This window comes from Rhinoraja longicauda, chromosome 10 (genome assembly GCF_053455715.1).
Source record: "Rhinoraja longicauda isolate Sanriku21f chromosome 10, sRhiLon1.1, whole genome shotgun sequence".
NCBI classification, from domain to species: domain Eukaryota; kingdom Metazoa; phylum Chordata; class Chondrichthyes; order Rajiformes; family Arhynchobatidae; genus Rhinoraja; species Rhinoraja longicauda.
The window spans coordinates 6,614,002-6,634,672 of NC_135962.1; the positions used below are offsets into that span (position 1 = coordinate 6,614,002).

Below are 20,671 nucleotides of genomic sequence, written 5' to 3' on the forward strand. Positions count from 1 at the left end.
ATGGAATCCAAAAGAGGCCGTTTTGGATTGTCGGGATCACCACTGTAGAGGTTCACGTGTTGTGTAAACACTCAGTTTAATATTTAAACGATACAGCTCAACAATTAGCAGCTCTGTCGTCCGCTGCACACCGCCAGCAGACCTCCCAGGTCGGCATTGATTGGTCGGCCCAGATCAAGCCAGGTCCATGCGAGTGCTCAAGCTCGACGAGCGATGGTTTGAGACCAAAGTGGCTCGGCCTGCCACATGACCCTCCACCCCAGAACTGGAGTATTGGAGGCAGTTAGACTGTCGAGTGAGGCGGCCTGATCTTGTGTACGTGTCTGGTTGAATTGATGGCGGATTTGGTCGTGATGGTAGTGCGGCGGGGTTGTGCCACCTGCACTGGTTGGTCAGTGTCCCAGTGTGCCGGCTAAAGATGGTCCACGGAGACAGTCTCGTGTCCATGTTGATGATGAAAGTCGTGGCATCGTTTTGTAGTACGCTGAAGGGTCCCTCGTAAGGCTTTTGCTGTGGTGTACAGTAGGAATCTCGGCGAAGGAAGATGTATTGGCAGTCCTGGAGGTCGGGTGGGAGGTGTGTGGTTGTGAGACCGTGTTGGGACGTTGGGACAGGAGAGAGCTTGCTCACCTTCTCACGGAGGCGTGTCAGCGTGGTTATAGGCGGTTCTTGATGTCCACGCACCGCCGGGATGAAATCCCCTGGGACTGTAAGCGGGGCGCCGAACACCAGCTCAGCTGAGGAAGTTGCCAAGTCCTCCTTCGGGGCAGTGCGTAACCCTAGCATAACCCACGGCAATTCGTCCATCCAGTATGGGCCCCTGAGCCATGCCTTGAGGGATGCCTTCATGTGCCGGTGAAAACGTCCCACTAGTCAATTTACTTGCGTGTGCTAGGCTGTTGTGTGGTTCAGCTTAGTGCCAAGCAGCCGGGCTATTGCTGACCACAACTCGGAGTGAACTGCACACCTCTGTTAGAGGAGATGTCCGCCGGCACGCCAAAGCTGGCGATCCAGTGGGCGGTGAGGGCACACGCACAGGTCACAGTGGAGGTATCCGAGACCGGGACGGCTGCCTGCCATCTCGTGAATCAGTCCACTATGGTGAAGAGGTGGGTGACACCTCTGGATGGGGGCAGCGGTCCACCGATGTCGACGAGGATGTGGTGGAAACGCAATGTGGTCGAAACAAAAGGTCAGGGTAAAGTACTGCAGTGGTGCCTTGAAGTGTCGCTGAATCTTGAAGGTTTGACAGGGGATGCATGCTCTGGCTCAGTTGCCGACCTGTTTGCGCAACCCGTGCCACATGAACTTGGCTGCCATCAGTGCCTTTGTTGTCTGAATGGAAGGGTGAGCTAGGCCATGAACCATGTCGAACATTCGGCAGCGCCAGTCAGTGGGGATGATGGGTCTTGGCTGTTTGGTGGACACATCACAGAGGAGTGTGGTGTCAACGGGCCTGAATCGCACATCCTCCAACAGCAGGCCTGAGATGGTGGTGCGGTAGGCGAGCATCTCCTCATTCTCTCGCTGGGCGGCTGCCACGGCCATGTAGAGGCAGTCGGCACCCAGTAGCGGTTGTGAGACGTCGGCGATGGTAAAGGTCCACTTGAAGCGACAAGAGTTGATGTTGAGCGGGATCAGATCAGATCGTCTGTTCTGATGTTGTTGCTTTTGGCAGCGGTCAGAGGAGCCCCCTTCTTTCCCGAACGTCGGTGCCCGAGGGGGGCAAAACACTGACCTCCGCTCCCTTGTCAACGAGAAAATGCCCCGAATGACGATCCCAGGTGTAGAGGAGGCGATGTTTTAGGCCGGCCACAGTTGCCGCTACTGACGGCCGCCAAGACGTTTCCCAGATGTATGCAACTGTGGAGAGGTACAGACAATGGCCCACCTACTGACTTGCGGCAGAGAGGCTTGCACTGCGAACGATCTGCGCAGAGGCACAGATGTGGCAAAGCGTCGTCTGACACACGAACGAAGCGAACCTGAGCTAGAATGCCGATACTGAATGGCTCTCGGAAGATTCCTTTGTGAATAAACCTGGTCAGCATCAGTACCCTTGAGAATTGTAAGCCTATATGACTCAAGCATCTGATTGCTGACTCTGGTACAGAGGATTGAACTGGTTCTAACTTCCATTGCAATCAACTCATCACTGAGTTAAACATCTTAGGAAATTAGTTGCCCAATGGCAAATCCTAGTGACATGTTGTAGTATCTGTTTACTTAGTTGCTCAACACATAAGGAGATCATTCTGCCCATCAGCTCAATGCTTGCTTCAAGGAGAGAAATCTTATTAGTTCTATTCACTCTCATATCACTGTAGCTCTCTGTTTTATTCCCTCTCATGTGCCCCTTTGGTTATTTTGCCACTTACCTACACTAGGAAGAATTTACAGTGGCCAATTCACCTACCAGCCCACAAGTCTTTAATTTGTGTTAAAAAAACTGGTGAACCCGGAGAATCCCGCACTGTCATAGAGAGAATGTGCAAACTTAACACTCAGATTGGGATTGATCCCGATCTCTGGTGCTGTGAGTCATCAGCTCCACTAGCTGCACCATATCATATCATATCATATATATACAGCCGGAAACAGGCCTTTTCGGCCCTCCAAGTCTGTGCCGCCCAGTGATCCCCGTACATTAACACTATCCTACACCCACTAGGGACAATTTTTACATTTACCCAGTCAATTAACCTACATACCTGTACGTCTTTGGAGTGTGGGAGGAAACCGAAGATCTCGGAGAAAACCCACGCAGGTCACGGGGAGAACGTACAAACTCCTTACAGTGCAGCACCCGTAGTCAGGATTGAACCTGAGTCTCCGGCGCTGCATTCGCTGTAAAGCAGCAACTCTACGCTGCGCTACCGTACCACCATTGTGCAAATAATAATTTCATGATCACCATTACTGAGACAACTTTTAATTCGAGAGGCAGAGGACCTCCTTCAACCTCATCTACTATATCCGCTGTTCCAAGTGTGAACTATATATATGCGAGACCAAGCATAGACTGCGCAATCATTTCACTGAGCACCCTCGCTCAGTTCAACTAGGTCTACGCGATCACCCAGTTGCTAAACACTTTAACTCCCCCTCCCATTCCCATACTGACCTTCCTGTCCTGGGCCTCCTCCATTGTCAGAGTGAGGCCAAACACAAAATTGGAGGAACAGCACCTCATATTTCACTTGGACACCTTGCAACCCAGAGGTAAGAATAATGATTTCTCTAACTTCAAGTAGCCCTTGCTTTCCCTCTCTTTCCGTCCCTCCTCCACCCTAGTTCTCCAACTAATTTCACTGTCCTCCTGATTCATTTTACTGTTTGTATGTCTCGTTGTCACCTTCCCCTCAGCCAACAATGAACCATTTCCCTTGAACACCATCTGCTTTGATCTGTTGTTTTCATACCTTACCCTTCCATATCTCTAGTTTCACCCTCCCCTGACTCTCTCAGTCTAAAAAAGGGCCTCGATCTGAAACATCACCCATTCCTTCTCTCCAGAGATGCTGCCTGTACTGCTGAGTTACTCCAGCATTTTGTGTCTGTCTTTAAGTGGGAAATGTTATTTAGGTATATTTGGCTACAGGACATACACGTCAGCCAGAAGAGGCTGGAGTCATCCCTTGCATTGGTCTCTACTGCAGCATGTGAGGGCAGCACAGGATGGTGGGAACTATGACCTTTGTCACAGTCTGCGGCACCACCATCTGTTGTGGCTCATCGACAAAATGCTGATCTCAGCACAAGTAGTAGAGATGCACAGCCTGTAGGAGTTCAGTGAATCAACACCCGCAGAGATATTGAGCTCCGACTATCTTCTGTCCGACGTGCAGGGATGAAACACGTGAATGAACATGGTCAGGGTACGAAATTTGAAAGTTGGCACTATGAACATGATCACATTTCACTTTCAGCTGACATTGTATAGATATTGGGGTACAAGGTTTGTTTATTGCACACAATATAAATCTATTGTGCAAAAGTCTTCCTGCTGTCTGCTGCAGGGAATGTTATCCTCAGCATTTTCTTTAGCTGCTTACTTCCAGAAGCTGAAGAGCTGTGTCCTTAATTGGATTCTGTCCATCTAAGGACACAATAGACATGATCTTCACCATGCAATGATTCCAATAGGTGTACTGGGAGCAGTACCAGTCATTACACCTGCCTTTCTTGAGGTCATTAAACTCTTTGAAACATAGAAAATAGGTGCAGGAGTAGGCCATTCGGCCCTTCGAGCCTGCACCGCCATTCAATATGATCATGGTTGATCATCCAACTCAGTATCCCGTACCTGCCTTCTCTCCATACCCCCTGATCCCTTTAGCCACAAGGGCCACATCTAACTCCCTCTTAAATATAGCCAATGAACTGGCCTCAACTACCTTCTGTGGCAGAGAATTCCACAGATTCACCACTCTCTGTGTGGAAAAAAAACGTTCTCATCTCGGTCCTAAAAGACTTCCCCCTTATCCTTAAACTGTGACCCTTGTTCTGGACTTCCCCAACATCGGGAACAATCTTCCTGCATCTAGCCTATCCAACCCCTTAAGAATTTTGTAAGTTTCTATAAGATCCCCCTTCTAAATTCCAGCGAGTACAAGCCGAGTCTATCCAGTCTTTCTTCATATGAAAGTCCTGCCATCCCAGGTCAATCAGGAGAGACCTTGGAACTCCTTCCTCAAATTCAGTCATTTCCATTTTACACACTCTTCATGATGTCCTGAAAACTATTACCAAGAGGTCTAGAACCAAACCAATTTCAATGAAGACCAGAGTCAAACAAGGCTGCATCATTGCTCTGACACTTGTCAATCTATCTCACTGTTACAATGCACCTCACCTCCCACAAACATCCCATGAGAATGGAGCAAATCTTTGGAACTAAGGTAAAACAGTTCAATTATAGCGACTGTACTCAAGAACCAAGGTCACCCAAACCCAAATATCAGCAGTATACAGATGTTGTTTAGAGGCCAAACTCCAAGCCATGTAGGAAAATAACTGCAGATGCTGGTACAAATCGACGGTATCACAAAATGATGGAGGCACCATCTAGGAGAGAAGGAATGGGTGACGTTTCGAGTTGAGACCCTTCTTCAGAAGCTCCAAGCCATTGTTGCCTCATTCATTTAAATCTACCAGACAATGGGCCTTACAATGCAAGCCTCTGTTAGACAGAGGTACTCTTTCAATCTGTCCCTGAGCCCCACGCTGCCTGCCAGTAACAAAGGCTTCAGTAACAGGTGAGACCTGCAAAACATGAGCCATTACCCATATTTTGTCAGGAAAGGCAGACATCGATGATGAAATTCATTATTGACTCCACCTGCTTACGGATAGCATCAAACTGTTTCACAAGGACTTCAGCCACTCTGGTATATCACTCATATTTTTGAGTACTCATAATCATGCAGGTGAGATAGATCTGATGCTATGTTGGATACTTTAAGGCTTTGAGTGTTCCTTCCACTTCAGGATGAGCTGTGTTGGGATTGACCCCTTGCAAGCAAGTGCACATAATCTCCACAGAGGTCTCCTGGCTTCTTACACCCTCCCGTATGAGCTTGGGGATGTACTGTCACCCCCAGAAAACATATATGTAATCTCAAGGAATCGGTTATCACATCTTTGGGATTTTCCTGGAAAACATGATAAAACGTCCCATTAAAAAAATCCTCTGTCTTTTCAATGGCTCTTGGGCTCAGATATGAAATGTTGATGCCCACACTCACTTAATTGGCATTCTATTCTTCAATACCATCTCGGGAGAAATATTGATTTGGAGTGGTAATTCAAAAGGAGACAGCATATAAATAGCCATTTCACCAATAAGAGTTCATTTGCATTCCCTTCCCAACATTTTCACAAGGTCAAAATCTGATTTGTAATAGTCTTTTGGTATATGATTGAGATGCTACTGCGTAGTGCCTGAATCCAAATATCAGCTTACTGCAGTAACGTAACGTGCTCCTGCCACCTAAACGGCAAATTTACCAGAGCTTCGTTTTTGAATGGATTAAATGGTGCAGACCATGGGATAGGGGATCAATTGTGAGATATCTGATTCCTGGCATTCTGGTTGGTGAAGATGACTATGAACCCAGTTTCCAACCCGCATTGCTCCTTTTATATACAATCCAATATATACTTTACCCTGTTTTGCTCATGTTTTTCGGTATATAAAAGAGCCAGTCTTTCATAGTACCTGTGCTGCCCCTAGCAAGTGATCTTTTTGTTTCCCATTTCCCAGCTCTGTCCTCATAGTTTGGAAATTTTCAAGTAAAATATTTATAGAGACCGCATTTGGCTGCTCATATTAAATCTGCTTCCACCAACAGTTCATAACAACATTGCATTAAACACATTGCATTTGCCAATTACCTAAAATCAGTGTTGTCCAGTTGCTAATCTTTTTTCCCTAAGAAAGAGGCTCTTCTTAGTCTGACAAAACCCTTCATGATCTTGGTTCGCTCTATTTTATCTCATCTTAACCTTTCAGTTGGAAAGAAAACGATCCCTACTCTCTGGTCTCACCACGTACCTGCTCCTCTTTCTGACACGTTGATGTCTTTCTAAATTTTGGTACAGTGTGCAGTTTTGGTTTCCTTATTTACAAAAGGATTTACCGACATTGGAAGCACAACAGCAGCATAAATTCAAAGTAAACTCAGAAATTGAATGCCACGTGTTTCTAATAATAGAGGCTGAATAGGGGCTGGATGTGCATAATTTCTCCCCACTGGGCTCCTACCCTGTTATACCATTAGATTTTGCTCCACGATAACCATGCAATTCTTTTCTCTGTTCTGGTAGAGTCCAGGGTCAACTTCAAATTTCTTTCAAAGGCTGCAGAAAGGTACACAATCTTTCATAAAACAACCTTATATTCCAGGAATCGATCCAGTGAAACCACTGCACTGCTTCCAATAATGGTTTAGTGGTGAAGGGGAGAATGCATAAGAGGGATAATACAGCAGCTGGGATGGGACAGTGGCTAACTAACAGAAAACAGAATCATAATAAAATAATAATTTTCAGATTGGCAATAGGTAACTAGTGGAATGCCACAGGGATCAATGCTAGGACCTCAACTATTTATAAACTACATTAATAGAATAGATAGAGAGACGGATACCAAGATGGTGGATTAGAAAGTGGTGTGGAGGACACGATATAATCTGCAAATGGATACCGTAGGTTAAGTGAGTGGCATGAAGTTAACGGATGAAATATAAGGGGGGAAAATGTGAGGTTATCCATTTTTGAAGGAAAAATTAAAAATAATTATTTAAGTGAACACGGCCTACAAAATGCTGTGGTACAAAGGGATTTGTGGGTCCCTCCCTGTACATGAAATACAAGAATTTAGTATGGAGGAACATCATATTATTAGGAAGCTAATGGAATGTTGGCCTTTACTGCAATAGATATGGAGTCAAAAGTTAGGGCAATTTTGATGCTACTCTACAGACTAGCCAACTCCTGGAATGAAGGGACTGATGTACAAAAACAGTTGAGCAGGTTGGGTCATTGAGTTATAGAGGAATGTGAGATTATTGAGTGGGGGTTGACAGAATGAATGCTGACAGTGTGTTTCTGATAGTGAATCTATCTCGCACTAGGGATGGATTGGTTCAGGTGAAGATGGGGAGGAAATCTTCTTTCAGAAGGTGGGTAATCCCTGTAATTTTCTATCCTATTGAACTGAGAAGCCACACTTGGAGTCACTGACATACTTTAAAGTCATTTAAACATCAAGAAATTCAGTTGATAAATAGACAGAGAACGGGTGGTACTGAGTTCAAGATTGGATTGTCCAAGATCATATTGAGTAATGGAGCAGACTGAAAGAGCTGGTGACACAAGAAACTGCAGATGCTGGAATCTTGAGTAAAACCCAAAGTGTTGGAGGAACTCGACAGATCAGGCAGCAGCCGTGGAGGGGATGGACTGGTGACATTTAGGGTCAGGACTCTTCTTCAGACCAGTGGAGAAGGAGGGAGAAAGCAAGAAAAGAGAGGTGGTCTGGGGAAAAACCTGGCAAGTGATAGCTGGATACAGATGAGGGTGAATGATTGGCAGATGGGTGGGGATGGTGACAAAGGCTAGAGGTGAAAAGGAGACAAAAGGGTGTCAGATAAAGGGAAGAGGTGTGAAATGTAAAGCCAGAGGGAGGGACTTTGGTGGAAACAGCCACAGGGAGAGGAAAAAGGAGATGCAAGGGAGATCGGAGAGTGACTAGCCGGCTAGCCTCCCTGTAGGCAGCACAGTGGCACAAATGGCAGAGCCGTTGCCTCACAGTTCCAGAGTCCAGGGTTCAAACCTGACCTTGGGTGCAGTCTGTGTGGAGTTTGCACATTCTCCCTCTAGGTTTCTTTCGGATGCTCCAGTTTCCTCCCACACCCCAAAGACCTGTGGCTCTGTGGGTTAATCGACCTCTGTGAAATTGCCCTCGCATGACGGGAGTGGTTGTGAAAGTGGGATAACGTAGAACTAGTGTGCACACGTGATCGATGGTCGGTATGGACTCGGCTGGCCAAATCGGCTGTTTCCAAGCTGTATCTCTAAACTAAACATCTCATTCATATGTTAATTGTGATGAATGGCTTTGAATAACATTTGGGGGGAACTTGATCCTGTAATATGAATGTTCAATATCACCAATGGTGAAACCCATAGGTGTGAGTTAATTAACATTTCAAACGTTTAATATTATGTTTGAGATGTATAAGGGCATAAGACTGATGGATTCTTGGGTATTATCGGTTAAAATCTAACCGATAGATTTACATGCTGGAATGTTGCCTGGTGTCATCCTAAAAGCGTTTTCCGAACATTGCCGACGCAATGATGTTACAACGTGATATTTTGTTCGATAATAGTTTAATTGAAGATATACCAGAAACTGTTCTGATCCATTTTATTCTAACTCGCTCCGTCTTTTTTCCATTACCGGTGTTTCAAAAGAAATGACCTGCCAGAGCATAATGTAGATCTTACGTATGGAAATACCCGGTTAAAGAATTTCCCTATAGATAATGCATAATTGGATCTAGGTTAAGTCTAATCGGCCCACTGTGCACGGGTATCTAAACGAAACTTTTAGTTGGTATTTTCGTGGTTCCAGTACATGTCAACGCGCTCTACGTCCACAATTATTTGTAAAATGCATCTTGTAGTTTCAGTGTAGGAATGTCGAAAGTTTGGAATGCATTTCCTCGGTGTGCTCTGCGGTGACTTTGACGATCTGGGTGGAGTCTGCCCATCCAACCCGTGCGAACACGATGAAGTGCCGGGCAAACATTAACCGGCATATGCAGCGTGTCAGCGCTGCGAGTCATTGCAATGCTTCCCGCTCCACCTGCGAACAGCCGCCGACCACTGGTTTGGGGAAGGCAAGCAAGACGTGGAGATTGGGAACAATTGAAGTTCTCTTTCTCCCCAATCCCCCGCCCTGCTCATGCTCGGCCCGCACCCGAGCGTTGCACGCTTTTTGCAGCGTTTTGCCGCCAGCTTTTGCCGCTGCGCCGAGCCGTTCAGAGGGTGCAGACGCATGTGGGCGGGGGCCCCGGGCTCCAAGAGGCACGCTCCCGCCTCCCCGCCACGGCCGCGCGCCCCCGCCTCCCCGCCACGGCCGCGCATGCGTGGTGGGTGCGATGCCGCGCGGCGACGCGAGGAGCATCGCCCCGCGCGGGCGCTGTCGGGAGGCCCGAGCCGGCGCATGCCCGGTGGTGCGGCGGCGTCAGTGCGCAGTGACGGGCTGTGAGAGCGGAAGGACGGCAGCTGGGCCGCGGAAAGCCAGCGCAACGATAACGATAAGGCCCCAGGTCCAGCCGAGCGGCGATCGCAGAGCTCCGCCCTCTGGCGCTCTTCACCCGTGCTCGGTTTAAGCCGCCGCCGGCAGTAAGAGATATTTAGTGTGTGAGTGAGAGAGAGGGGGGAAGGCGGTGCCGGATAGGCCCAGCCCAGGTTCTCACACGCGCGTCTAGCGCCATTACTCGCGCTGCCGCGGCTCCCCCTCGTCTCCCTCCTCCTCTCGCCGCCGCCGCCGCGGCTCCTCATCGCCTCCCTCCTCTTCGCCACCGCCGCGGCTCTTCCTCGCCCGGCGGCTCCTCCGAGGCGCAGGGGCTCGGCGAGCACGTGACCCGTGTGGGAGGGAAATCGAGCGGGATCCGCACGAAAGGCGCCCGCAAACCCGACAGCTGAGCGGCGGTGCTGGCAGCAATCCCAACGAAAAGCCCGAGGGAAAAGGCGAAAGAGGCGGCGAGCCTTGTGGGGTCGCCGCGGATCAAGGAGCAATCGGCTACGGGGAAGGGGGGGTTAACGTTGGAGATGAGTTGGTGAGCTGTAGAAATTAGCACCTAGAGGTAACCGCCCTTCTGCGTGAATTCTGGGAACTAAGGAAGGCCGTGAAAGAGGCGTTCCCCCTCCCCCTTTCCCGGATAGGTTTTAGAGGTTTTCTAAACAGGGTTTCCCCCTCCGAGGAGCAAGGTAGGGGTGGTAATCATAGATTACCAATACCCAATATAGAATTTGTAGGTGGGTGCATTCATGATCTCATAAACATCGAGGTACCGTGGTTAATACAAAAATCAGGACGAAGCCTGAACTCGTCGGCGGATGTTGTTAGAAAACTGGGCGATTAACGTCGTTCGTTCCGAAGACTATCGATGGGTGTGGTTTTGCGGGAAATAGGACGCGAGCTACGGCTGTTTTTCGTGCGGGAGGGTAAGTCACATTTCTGAAGTTTATCACCTTGTTTCCAAAAGAAATGTTTCAATACGTGTGCAGAACATGCTTAGTATTTGACGTGATCATCGCAGAAGGCTGCTCATCTGTCATTTGTACTTAAGCAAAGCCTTGACCAATATACTTTTGCTGATTAGTTTTATTTAGAACCCGCAGAGTATTTACACGGTGACAACTTAGTAAAACAAAGCGGGAATATAGACATAGAAACATAGAAAATAGGGGCAGGAGTAGGCCATTCGGCCCTTCGAGCCTGCACCGCCATTCAATATGATCATGGCTGATCATCCAGCTCAGTAACCTGTACCTGCCTTCTCTCCATACCCCCTGATCCCTTTAGCCACAAGGGCCACATCTAACTCCCTCTTAAATATAGCCAATGAACTGGCCTCAACTACCTTCTGTGGCAGGGAATTCCACAGACTCACCACTCTCTGTGTGAAATGTCTGCAAATCTCTGCAAATTTAGCATCGCTCCCGTTGGAAATAAAGGGGAGGGAGAGGAGAGTTCAGTTCTCTGTGTTAAATTGGATAGTGAGAACCGGTGTCAGGTTATATTGCAGTGTTGAGGCCGAAGTGCACTTTGGGGGGGGGGAGGGGGTGGGGAGATGCTTGAAATCTCAGGTGTAATGACTACGGGCACGTGTGAAAACATTAGTCACTGCTCGGACACTAACAACAACACATTGTAATTCCCAACTCAACATACACTCATTCATTTTCAATACCGCCTTTACACCGAGCTGGCAGTTTTTTGTGGTTTTATGATCCCTCCCGAGGAGGACTGCGACAGCGTAATTGCTCGCGATTTTGTTTTTGTGATGGGGACTAGCGTTACTGCTGGTGAAGCCCTGTTTAATCACCTCGTTTTCTTAGCACCCCCTCCCAACACACGCACACACGCAGAGCCGGAGATGGCCTGCCCCGAGAGATGGTGTGAGGGCAGGGGGAGGTACCCCTCTGGTAAGACTATCCCCGCCTCGGCCGCGCAGCTACGGCCTGCAGATCTGAGGAGGTGTGGATTAAAGGCTTCGAGTGACCCATCGTGCTTTGGCTCTGCTCTACACTCCAGGATCTGTGGAGTTGGGACCGCGCTTCCGATCCCTTCCGTCCCGCTGATGTATTAAAACAGATCGCGAACATGTTTTCAAGTCAGGGACCGCTCGGTCGCGTTGCCGGCCCCTTTAACCTTGGTGCGACTGGGGGCGGGGCGGGAAGATGGACTATTTTGCCTCAAAGATCAGACGATCTGGCTGGAGGTGGTGATGTTGAAAACTCCGAGATCGAGGAAGGCGCCAAATCAGATGGAGGTTCGATTACAGCGGCCTGGGGCGGCAACAGTTCGCGTTCACGTGGTCAGGAGGAAGCGCTGCTGTTCCGTGTGGCGAGCAACACGGAGGATGTGCTTCAGCTGGAGGGTCCGCACCGAATTTTCTCACCCTTCCTTTGACGGAGATCGATCGAGTCGGCTTTGAGCCGTTACTAAGATCGGCAGAGTCAAACCTTCCTCAATCAGGCAAGATAAATCGAGCCGATTTGCTTCCTCTTGTCTCGGCCGTTCAGCCCCTCCTAGGGGGCAATGCAGTCTCCACATGCTATCCCTGGTTACATGCAATAACAAGCCGTGCCTGTTGAACCAAGCCAGGGGTCCAACTTTTATACCGCGGACATGGAAGTAGGTATTAGACAACGAAGGTGATATATAACCTTTTTATTTAATATTGAGGCACGCATGGTTAAGTTGACTTACAGGCTTGTTATAAAGTGTGGAGCAATCTGAAGAAATATCACCATACTAATAGAAAGGGGCATTTAGATTTCATCTGACAGTTTACATGTTTAAAATGTAATATTTTAAATTATCCGTGTTTTGAAATGGATGATGATCAATCCTTCCCGTGGAGCAATTATGTTATTTGTCAAAGAAGCTGTTCTTTTTATTGTATTAGTATATAGTTTCACTCAATCCAACCAAAGTACTTAACCATTTAGAAAAAAGAAAATAAGATTGTGTGCAGTTGCTAGAGATTGGGCGGCACGGTAGCGCAGCGGTAGAGTTGCTGCTTTACAGCGAATGCAGCGCCGGAGACTCAGGTTCGATCCTGACTACGGGTGCTGCACTGTAAGGAGTTTGTACGTTCTCCCCGTGACCTGCGTGGGTTTTCTCCGAGATCTTCGGTTTCCTCCCACACTCCAAAGACGTACAGGTATGTAGGTTAATTGGCTGGGTAAATGTAAAAATTGTCCCCAGTCGGTGTAGGATAGTGTTAATGTACGGGGATCACTGGGCGGCACGGACTTGGAGGGCCGAAAAGGCCTGTTTCCGGCTGTATATATATGATATGATATGATATTGGTAAGCATTTTTAATATTATTAATAGTTGAGTATGAGCGTTCTGGGTTCCAGGAAGATATTAATGGACTGATTATGTGAACATAACTGTGGCAAAGCAGTTGTGAAGGACAGACAAGGAAAGGGAATACACAAATGGTAGGATGCTGAGAAGTGTAGAGGAACAGATGGAGTAGATGTCCACTCATCACCTAAGATAGTGATAACAGGAAGGATCTATCATCTCAGTGATTTTAAGTAAATTGGTAGAAAGATTAGAAAATAGTTGAGAGGAAAAAATGGTGGGGATTTGGATATTATTTTCTGAAAAGATGGTGCAGACGAATGTCCTTCCATGTTTGGGGAAAATACCTGGATGATCATTGGAAGAGCCATAATTTGCAGGGCTACGAATCGGGAGCTGAATCGTGTATTTAACCAGAAGTCTAAGGACCTGGTTAGGTTGAACCTGGTCAGGTGTTTTAACCTGGTTAGGTTGAACCTGGTCAGGTGCTTCTCAGGACTATTCTGACAACATCAAAACAAGCAAAAGTGGAAGATTCAAGGGCATGCATGTGAACGTGTGGTTAAAGAGGATTTTAAGAGCTTGGTTGGCTTTCGGTGAGAAGAACAATCCCTGTCAGATCTTTTATGTGCAGCGGCAGTCTTAAAATAACTGCCGTGAGGATGAGACCATCAGTCTTTTCCTTCTGTGCATGTGCGAGGAAGGTCTGGAAAACATAACAGTGGTTTCCGTTGAGGTTCATCCTGTAGATCTGCATAATGCAAGACTGTGCTCTACAAACTACCCAGAGATGCACTTTGAGATTAACATAAGCTACTATTGGAAGGTTGTCAGCTTGCTGAAAGCTATACTTTTGTTCAAAACATTCTAGTCTTCCAATGTAATTAGTCAACGCATATTCTCATCCAAGTCATTTATGTTTCAAACAACAAAGGTCCCACTAATAATCCCTGCTGTGTATAACTTGTTACAGACATCCAGTCAGAAAAAACACCCATCCACAATTAAATGCAGCAGACTGAGACACCCTAAGTTACAAGAACTGTGCTGTGGCCAACAGTAAAAAATTGTTGCATCTGCTACAAAAGCTTAATGGAGAAGGGCTTGCATACAGAGCTGTCTTGCATTGCATTTGCTGGAAACTCTGTAAAGAACTCCCAGAGATTGTTGGTGCGATGTACATGCAAGGAACTTTAATCTCACAATGATAAGTATAAAAATTCAAAGTAAATGGAATAATGGTTCTTGTATTGTAAATGGTGATGCACAAATGCACTGTACTACATGTTTGCAATTTTTATATATTTTGAGCTGGAAATTAGATTTTAAGGAGTGACAAAGGAAGATAAAGGTGGAGCAGTTACGGAAATCACTATCAGGACCAAATATTGTCGAGATGTGCAAATTATTGAATCATACAGCACCGAATGGGTCCTTCTGGTATACCGTGTCCATGTCAGCTGAGAAGCCTATTTATGCATACCCTATTTGCCTATATTAGACCCTAATTTTCTCTGTCTTCCAGTCTTAGAACTGTCCAAATTCCTCTTATTTGTATATGCCTCTACCACCATCTCTGGCAACTCATTGCATATAACTATCACCCTTTCTGCAAATCTTACTCCTCCCCTGAGATCTCTCAAATTTCTCTCCTCTCACTTTAAACTTGTGCCTTTCTGTTCTACAATCCCCTGCCTTGTGCGAAAGACTCTGGCTATCCTGTCTATATCTCTCCTAATGTTATACATTTCTATAAGGTCACCTCTCAGCCTCCCATGTTCTAGTGAGGACCAATCAAGCATTTCTAATCAATCCTCATATCTGCAGCTGTCAATTCCAGTAGTCAGTGCTTCGGCCAATGAAAGCATGCAGATGAAATGTCTACTTCATTATCCTATTCACCTGTGTTACCGCTTCCAGAAATTTAATAAAAGCAATCAGCAAAATCATGAACCAGTCTCACCAAGGTTGCTCAGGCAAGTGGTACAGCAATTTGAAAACGCATGCCTCCAGATTCGGGCACAGTTTCTTCCCAGCTGACACTAGGCAACTAGATAGTTCTCTCATTAGCTAGAGTGCGGTCCTGACCTCCATCTCTCTCATTGGAAATCTTTGAACTATCTTTAATCAGACTTTATTTTACACTAAATGTTGTACCCATTATCAGTGCACTGTGGTTGGTTTGATTGTAATTATGTTCATAGTTTTTTCTTTGACTGGATAGCACACAAACAAAAGCTTTTCACTGTACCTCAGTACATGTGACATTAATAAATTAAACTAAATTATACATATGGACTTGCACCCCAAGGCCCCTCTATATATATAAGCTCTCTTTGCTCCATCTAACTTTTCAGTTGTTGTATGTCCCGCAGGGTCCTTAGACAATATAGAACAATACAACACAAGGACAGGCCTTTGGCCCACAATGTCTGTGCCCAACATGATGCTAAGACCAATTTGAATCTGCCTGCATGTAATCTATAGGTCTCCTGCATTTCAATATGCCTATCCAAAAGTCTCTTAAATGCCATTATTGTATCTTCCTCAACCGCCACCCCCAGCAGCACGTTCCATGCACTCGCCTCCCTTTCCCCCCCAAAAAATGCCCTGAGCATCTCTTTTAAACTGCCTTTCTCACTTTAAAGATATGGCCTCTACAATTTGATTTATTTTTCCATCCTGGGGGAAAAGATTCTGATTGTCTATCCTATCTATACTCATAACTTTATTTACTTCCCTCTTTGGTCTCCCTGCAACCTCCTGCATTCCAGAGAAAACAATCCAAGTCTGTCCAACTGCTCCCTGTAGCTAATATCCCCTAATCCAGGCATCATTCTGATAAATTTCTTTTCCCCCCCTTTCCAAAGTTTCCACATCCTTCCTGTATTGAGATGAACAGAACTGCACACAATTCTCCAGATGTGACCTTAATAAAGTTCTATAAAGCTGCAACATGACTTCCTGGCATCTTGTACTCAATGCCTTGACCTATGAATGAAAGTAAGCTTATCATATTCCTTCGTTACCACTCTATCTACTTGTGTTGCCATTTCCAAGGAGTTATGGACTTAGACCCTAAGATCCCTCTGTGCATCAATGTTGTTAAGGGTCATGCTGTTTATTGTATATTTTCATCTTGCATTTGATCTCATGTGGTCAGATTAAACTTAATAAGCCATTTCTTTGCCCATTTCTGTAGCTGATTTATATCCCGCTGTATACTTCGACATCCTTTCTTGCAGTCTGTGGCCCCAGCAATCTTGGTCTAATCTGCAAATTTACTAATCAACCCGTCCAATTAATGTCCAAGTAATTTCTATATATCACAAACAGCAGAGGTCGTAGCAGAAACCCATGTGGAACTCACCAGGCACAGACCTCCAGCCTGAATATTGTCCTTCACCACAACGCTGTTTTCTATCAAGCAAGTTCCGAATCCATATGTCACCGTTAATCTCATGCTGCTTAGTCTTCTGGATCAGCCTATCATGGTGAACTTTATTACTCTTCACTAGGTCCAACTCCGCCAATTTTTCGTGTCATCTGCAGTTTTATTCATCAAATTATTTATGGTTCCAGCATTGATCCCTGCAGTGAACCACTTATTACAGACTTCAGATTAAAATACTCATCCACCATTAACTACTCTCTGCTTCCTATCACCAGGCCAAGTTTTGAAAGTTTGTCAATGCGCCTTGAATCTCTTGTAGTTTATCCTTTTAAACCAGACTATCATGTGGGACCTAGTCAAAAGCCTTCCTGAAGTCCATGTAAAACTATGCTTACCCTGCGAATTTCAATAATTTTCATAGCTTCCGTTTAAAAAAAAAAACTCAATCAGACCTGAGATACTAAAAAACATGAAAAATTAATTTTTCTCTTTCCTTAGAAGTAATCAACATGGAATATATGCTGGTATAAATAAGAGCTAAATAGGCGGCAGTGCAATAGTTATTCCTACTGTTGCTGCACAGATACAACATGCTGGGTTTGATCTTCACATTGCATGGTCCATGTGGAATTCTGCATGTTCTTCATGTGTCTGTGGATTTTCTTTTTGTGCTCCAGTTTCCACCCACATCCTAAATATTATTGACTCCAATAAATTAGTCAACCACTCGTGTGAGTATCAGAATTGAGGGCATTTGTCAGTTTGTGGGATAGAGTACACAACAGACAAAGAAAGTGTAGGTGGGCTGTGGAGGAGAGCCAGGATAGATTTGATCTAGGAATGAGTAGCATTTTAGAATTTATACTTCGATGATTGTGTATGTATAGAAATAATGGACACCTGAAGAAAGTCAGTGAAAATTTATTGTTTAGATAGTTTATATCTAAAAAGTAATTGAAATTGGGGAATTAAATGTTATCAGTTGAGTAGTTAGTATATACAATTAGAACACTTTATGTCAGGCTGAAGCAGTTTATAATTTAATTGGAGATATGATAATCGATGGATTTTTAATTCCGATTATCTTTAAAGTTAGTAATAAACCACATTGAATGATATAATTCCATACTTTGACGGTGTTCTCGTTGGACTGCTGCACAGGGACTACCAGGATTTAGATCCAATAATGCTGATGGAATGATGATGATATTTCTCGGTGATATTGTGTGACATGGCAATTTCCAGGTGTTGGTAGAAGCACATGTCTATTATCCTTGAATTCCTAGATAGCAGATATTGTAGGTTTGTGAGGTGCTTCAAAAATGTCTTCAGCAGGTTGCTGCAAAGCAATTTGAATGTGGTACACACCACAACATGGTGCAGCATTGGTAGATGAAGTGAATGTTTAGGATAATAGATTTTGAGTGGATACCACTTTTAGCACTGTGGCTGTAGCTTCTTACGATGGTACAAGCAGTTTATTGATGACTATTTTCATTCACCAAGTTTACTCATTCTTTTTTCCCCCATTAAACGTGTCATAATTTCAAAGAATACTTTTGAAATATCACTGAGATAATTTAATCACATTATTGCTGGCTGATTGTAAAATTACACTGTTCTTTGGAAATTTGAACTGACCGAACTGGAACTAAATGATTTGAAGCTGAAAATGTAAACATATAAAAATGCTTTATAGTAAGTTATGTTATTCTATGAATTATTGCTTTTGACTGGTTGAAGTGTTATAAATAATAGTTGTGCTGTTATATTCAGTTATAAGGTTTTGGGGAATACTCACGACTGAAGTATGAACAAGAAACCTTGGCTATGGATTAGAAGGCATTCTATTATTCTCCAAAGGTGAGATGATAAATTTTGAAGCCATCTAATATTGGGGATCAGAGCATTATACTTAATAAAAGCACAGAACTGAAGCAGCAACATTCATTAATTAGAAAGTCATGAATTGCACAACTGTTCGACTTAGACAATGAGCACCTCAATTATGAGCAAGAATATAACATTACACCTAGTTAAAGGAGTTAAAAACCTGATGCTCATTATTGGCGAATTTGATGACAAAATACAATGGTTTCCTGCTTTCTTCTACCAAGTATTTGTTGACAAGGTCGAAGAAATAAATTAGGAAAATTATACACTAAGGATCTGACAGTACAGAAATAAAAGATTTACATCATGGAACTTGATTGGATGTGATCTATCCCAGGAAAGACAGATCCAACCAAAGAAGTTGCATGCATGACTTAATGTCACCTGTAAATGGACAATTGATTTAACATCCATTCCTGTTAGAAACCTTTCCTTCAGTTATCAGGAATCATTATATGGTGCTGATATTTGTTAACATTGAGCTAAGAGTTGAAGTTCTTTGGAAACTAGGAATTGTGAGTTGCTACCATTGACTCGGACAGATTGCATGTGGGATCCTGTTGACATTTAATTTGATACCATGTTTTTATTTATATCTTACAGGGTGGTAGATGGGCTTCTGTTGATGACAGTTTTGGATATCTTTCACTCTCTCTTGCTTTCTCCATTGGACGCTTTTAACCTCAAAAGGATATGGAGGAACAGCAGCCAGAACGTACAGAAGAGAACAACATCCCAACAAACTCTGTCACACCCGCTGCATATTTTGTCATTCTTAAGCAGGCTACTGGCGATAGTGGCGCTAAATGCAGCATGGTGGTGGCCAAACAAGAAATTGGGGGTATTGGTTGCCATCTGGAAAAAATAAGCAATTTGGTACCAGGGGGAACTGGTAATCAAGTTAAGTGCCATTCTGGAAATGTTTGCATCAACTTGGATAACCAGGATATGTGGAGTCAGTTTTTCAAGCATGGGACAGAAATGGTCCTAACGAAACATGGTAGGCGCATGTTCCCATATTGCAGATTCTGCATCTTGGGTCTGGATCCTTTAAGGAAGTACATCCTAGTAATGGATATTGCTCCCGTTGACAATCATCGTTACAAATGGAATGGCCATTGGTGGGAAATAAATGGAAAAGCAGAACCACATGTTCTTGGAAGGGTGTACATACATCCCAATTCACCTTCCAGTGGGAGTTACTGGATGAGGCAACCAATATCCTTTCATAAATTGAAACTTACAAACAATACTTTAGACCAAGAAGGTCACGTCATCCTTCATTCCATGCACCGGTACTTGCCACGTTTGCATATCATTCCTGCTGACAAGCTAACTGATGTAATTCCCCTCAATGGCCCAAATGTACACACCTTCACTTTTCCACAGACCGAGTTTGTGGCTGTAACTGCTTATCAGAACATAAAGATCACTCAGTTGAAAATAGATTTCAATCCATTTGCAAAGGGTTTTCGGGATGATGGGCTGAACAGTAAGCCAATGCGAGAAATGAGGCACCAGGGTGGTGAATCAATGGATGCAGATTACAGTGATGATTCTGCTTCTTCAAACAGTATTCTAACTGAATCTAGTGAGCATTTAAGTTTTAAGGCTGGGGAAAGATCTGAAATGGAGACTAAGCACACAAGAACTTGTTCATCTCCAGACTCTAGTTTTGATGGGGAGTTGTTTCATACTGATGAAGACGAAGATTCCCTGGAAGGTCGCAATGCATCAAAAACAAATAAACTTAATGCAGGAATGAAAGTCATGAAGAAGAGAACAACTGAGAGGTAAGCAACGACTTTGGGGGGGAAAAGCCAACAAATCTGCTTTACTCTCTCAATTTAACATGTTTCCAATTTGACTGCCATGATGGCAGAAAATTTACTTTCATCTATGTACTAAAACTCTTGTTTATTCCTGAACTACAGCCAAAACTGTAAACGATAGCACAACAATTTTAGGCCCATCTTACTCACCGTCATCTCTTTGGTGCTAATGGAAGAAGTTTCATTGAAATCAGTGTTATATTTTTAAAGTTATTCACATTTTAAAGTTTAAATCTATCTCCTGGGGAGTGAGGTGTTGAGGGGGGGGGAGGGGAGGGAGGGTGCTGCACCAATGCAGGAGAGGTTTGGGCCCAACGGGTCCACTTGGTCTGGTTGGTGATAAAAATCTGTCCCCATAAAACTGAAGAAGGGTCTCGACCTGAAACGTCACCCATTCCTTCTCTCCAGAAATGCTGCCTGACCCGCTGAG

The 20,671-nt window shown here is 44.8% G+C and overlaps 1 protein-coding gene across 7 annotated transcripts in view; it reads left to right on the top strand.

Moving 5' to 3' along the window:
• The first annotated feature begins 9,789 nt into the window (after window positions 1-9,789).
• mgaa (MAX dimerization protein MGA a) overlaps window positions 9,790-20,671 on the top strand; it is a 90,341-nt gene continuing 79,459 nt past the window's right edge. For 6 of the 7 annotated variants that reach the window (XM_078406148.1, XM_078406151.1, XM_078406154.1 and 3 more), the window contains exons 1-3: window positions 9,790-10,743; window positions 18,293-18,379; window positions 19,013-20,202. In XM_078406148.1, coding sequence (XP_078262274.1) covers window positions 19,103-20,202 — 1,100 coding nt within the window. In that variant the 5' untranslated portion in view covers window positions 9,790-10,743; window positions 18,293-18,379; window positions 19,013-19,102. The remainder of the gene's footprint in view (window positions 10,744-18,292; window positions 18,380-19,012; window positions 20,203-20,671) is intronic. The other variant, XM_078406149.1, reaches the window with a different exon arrangement.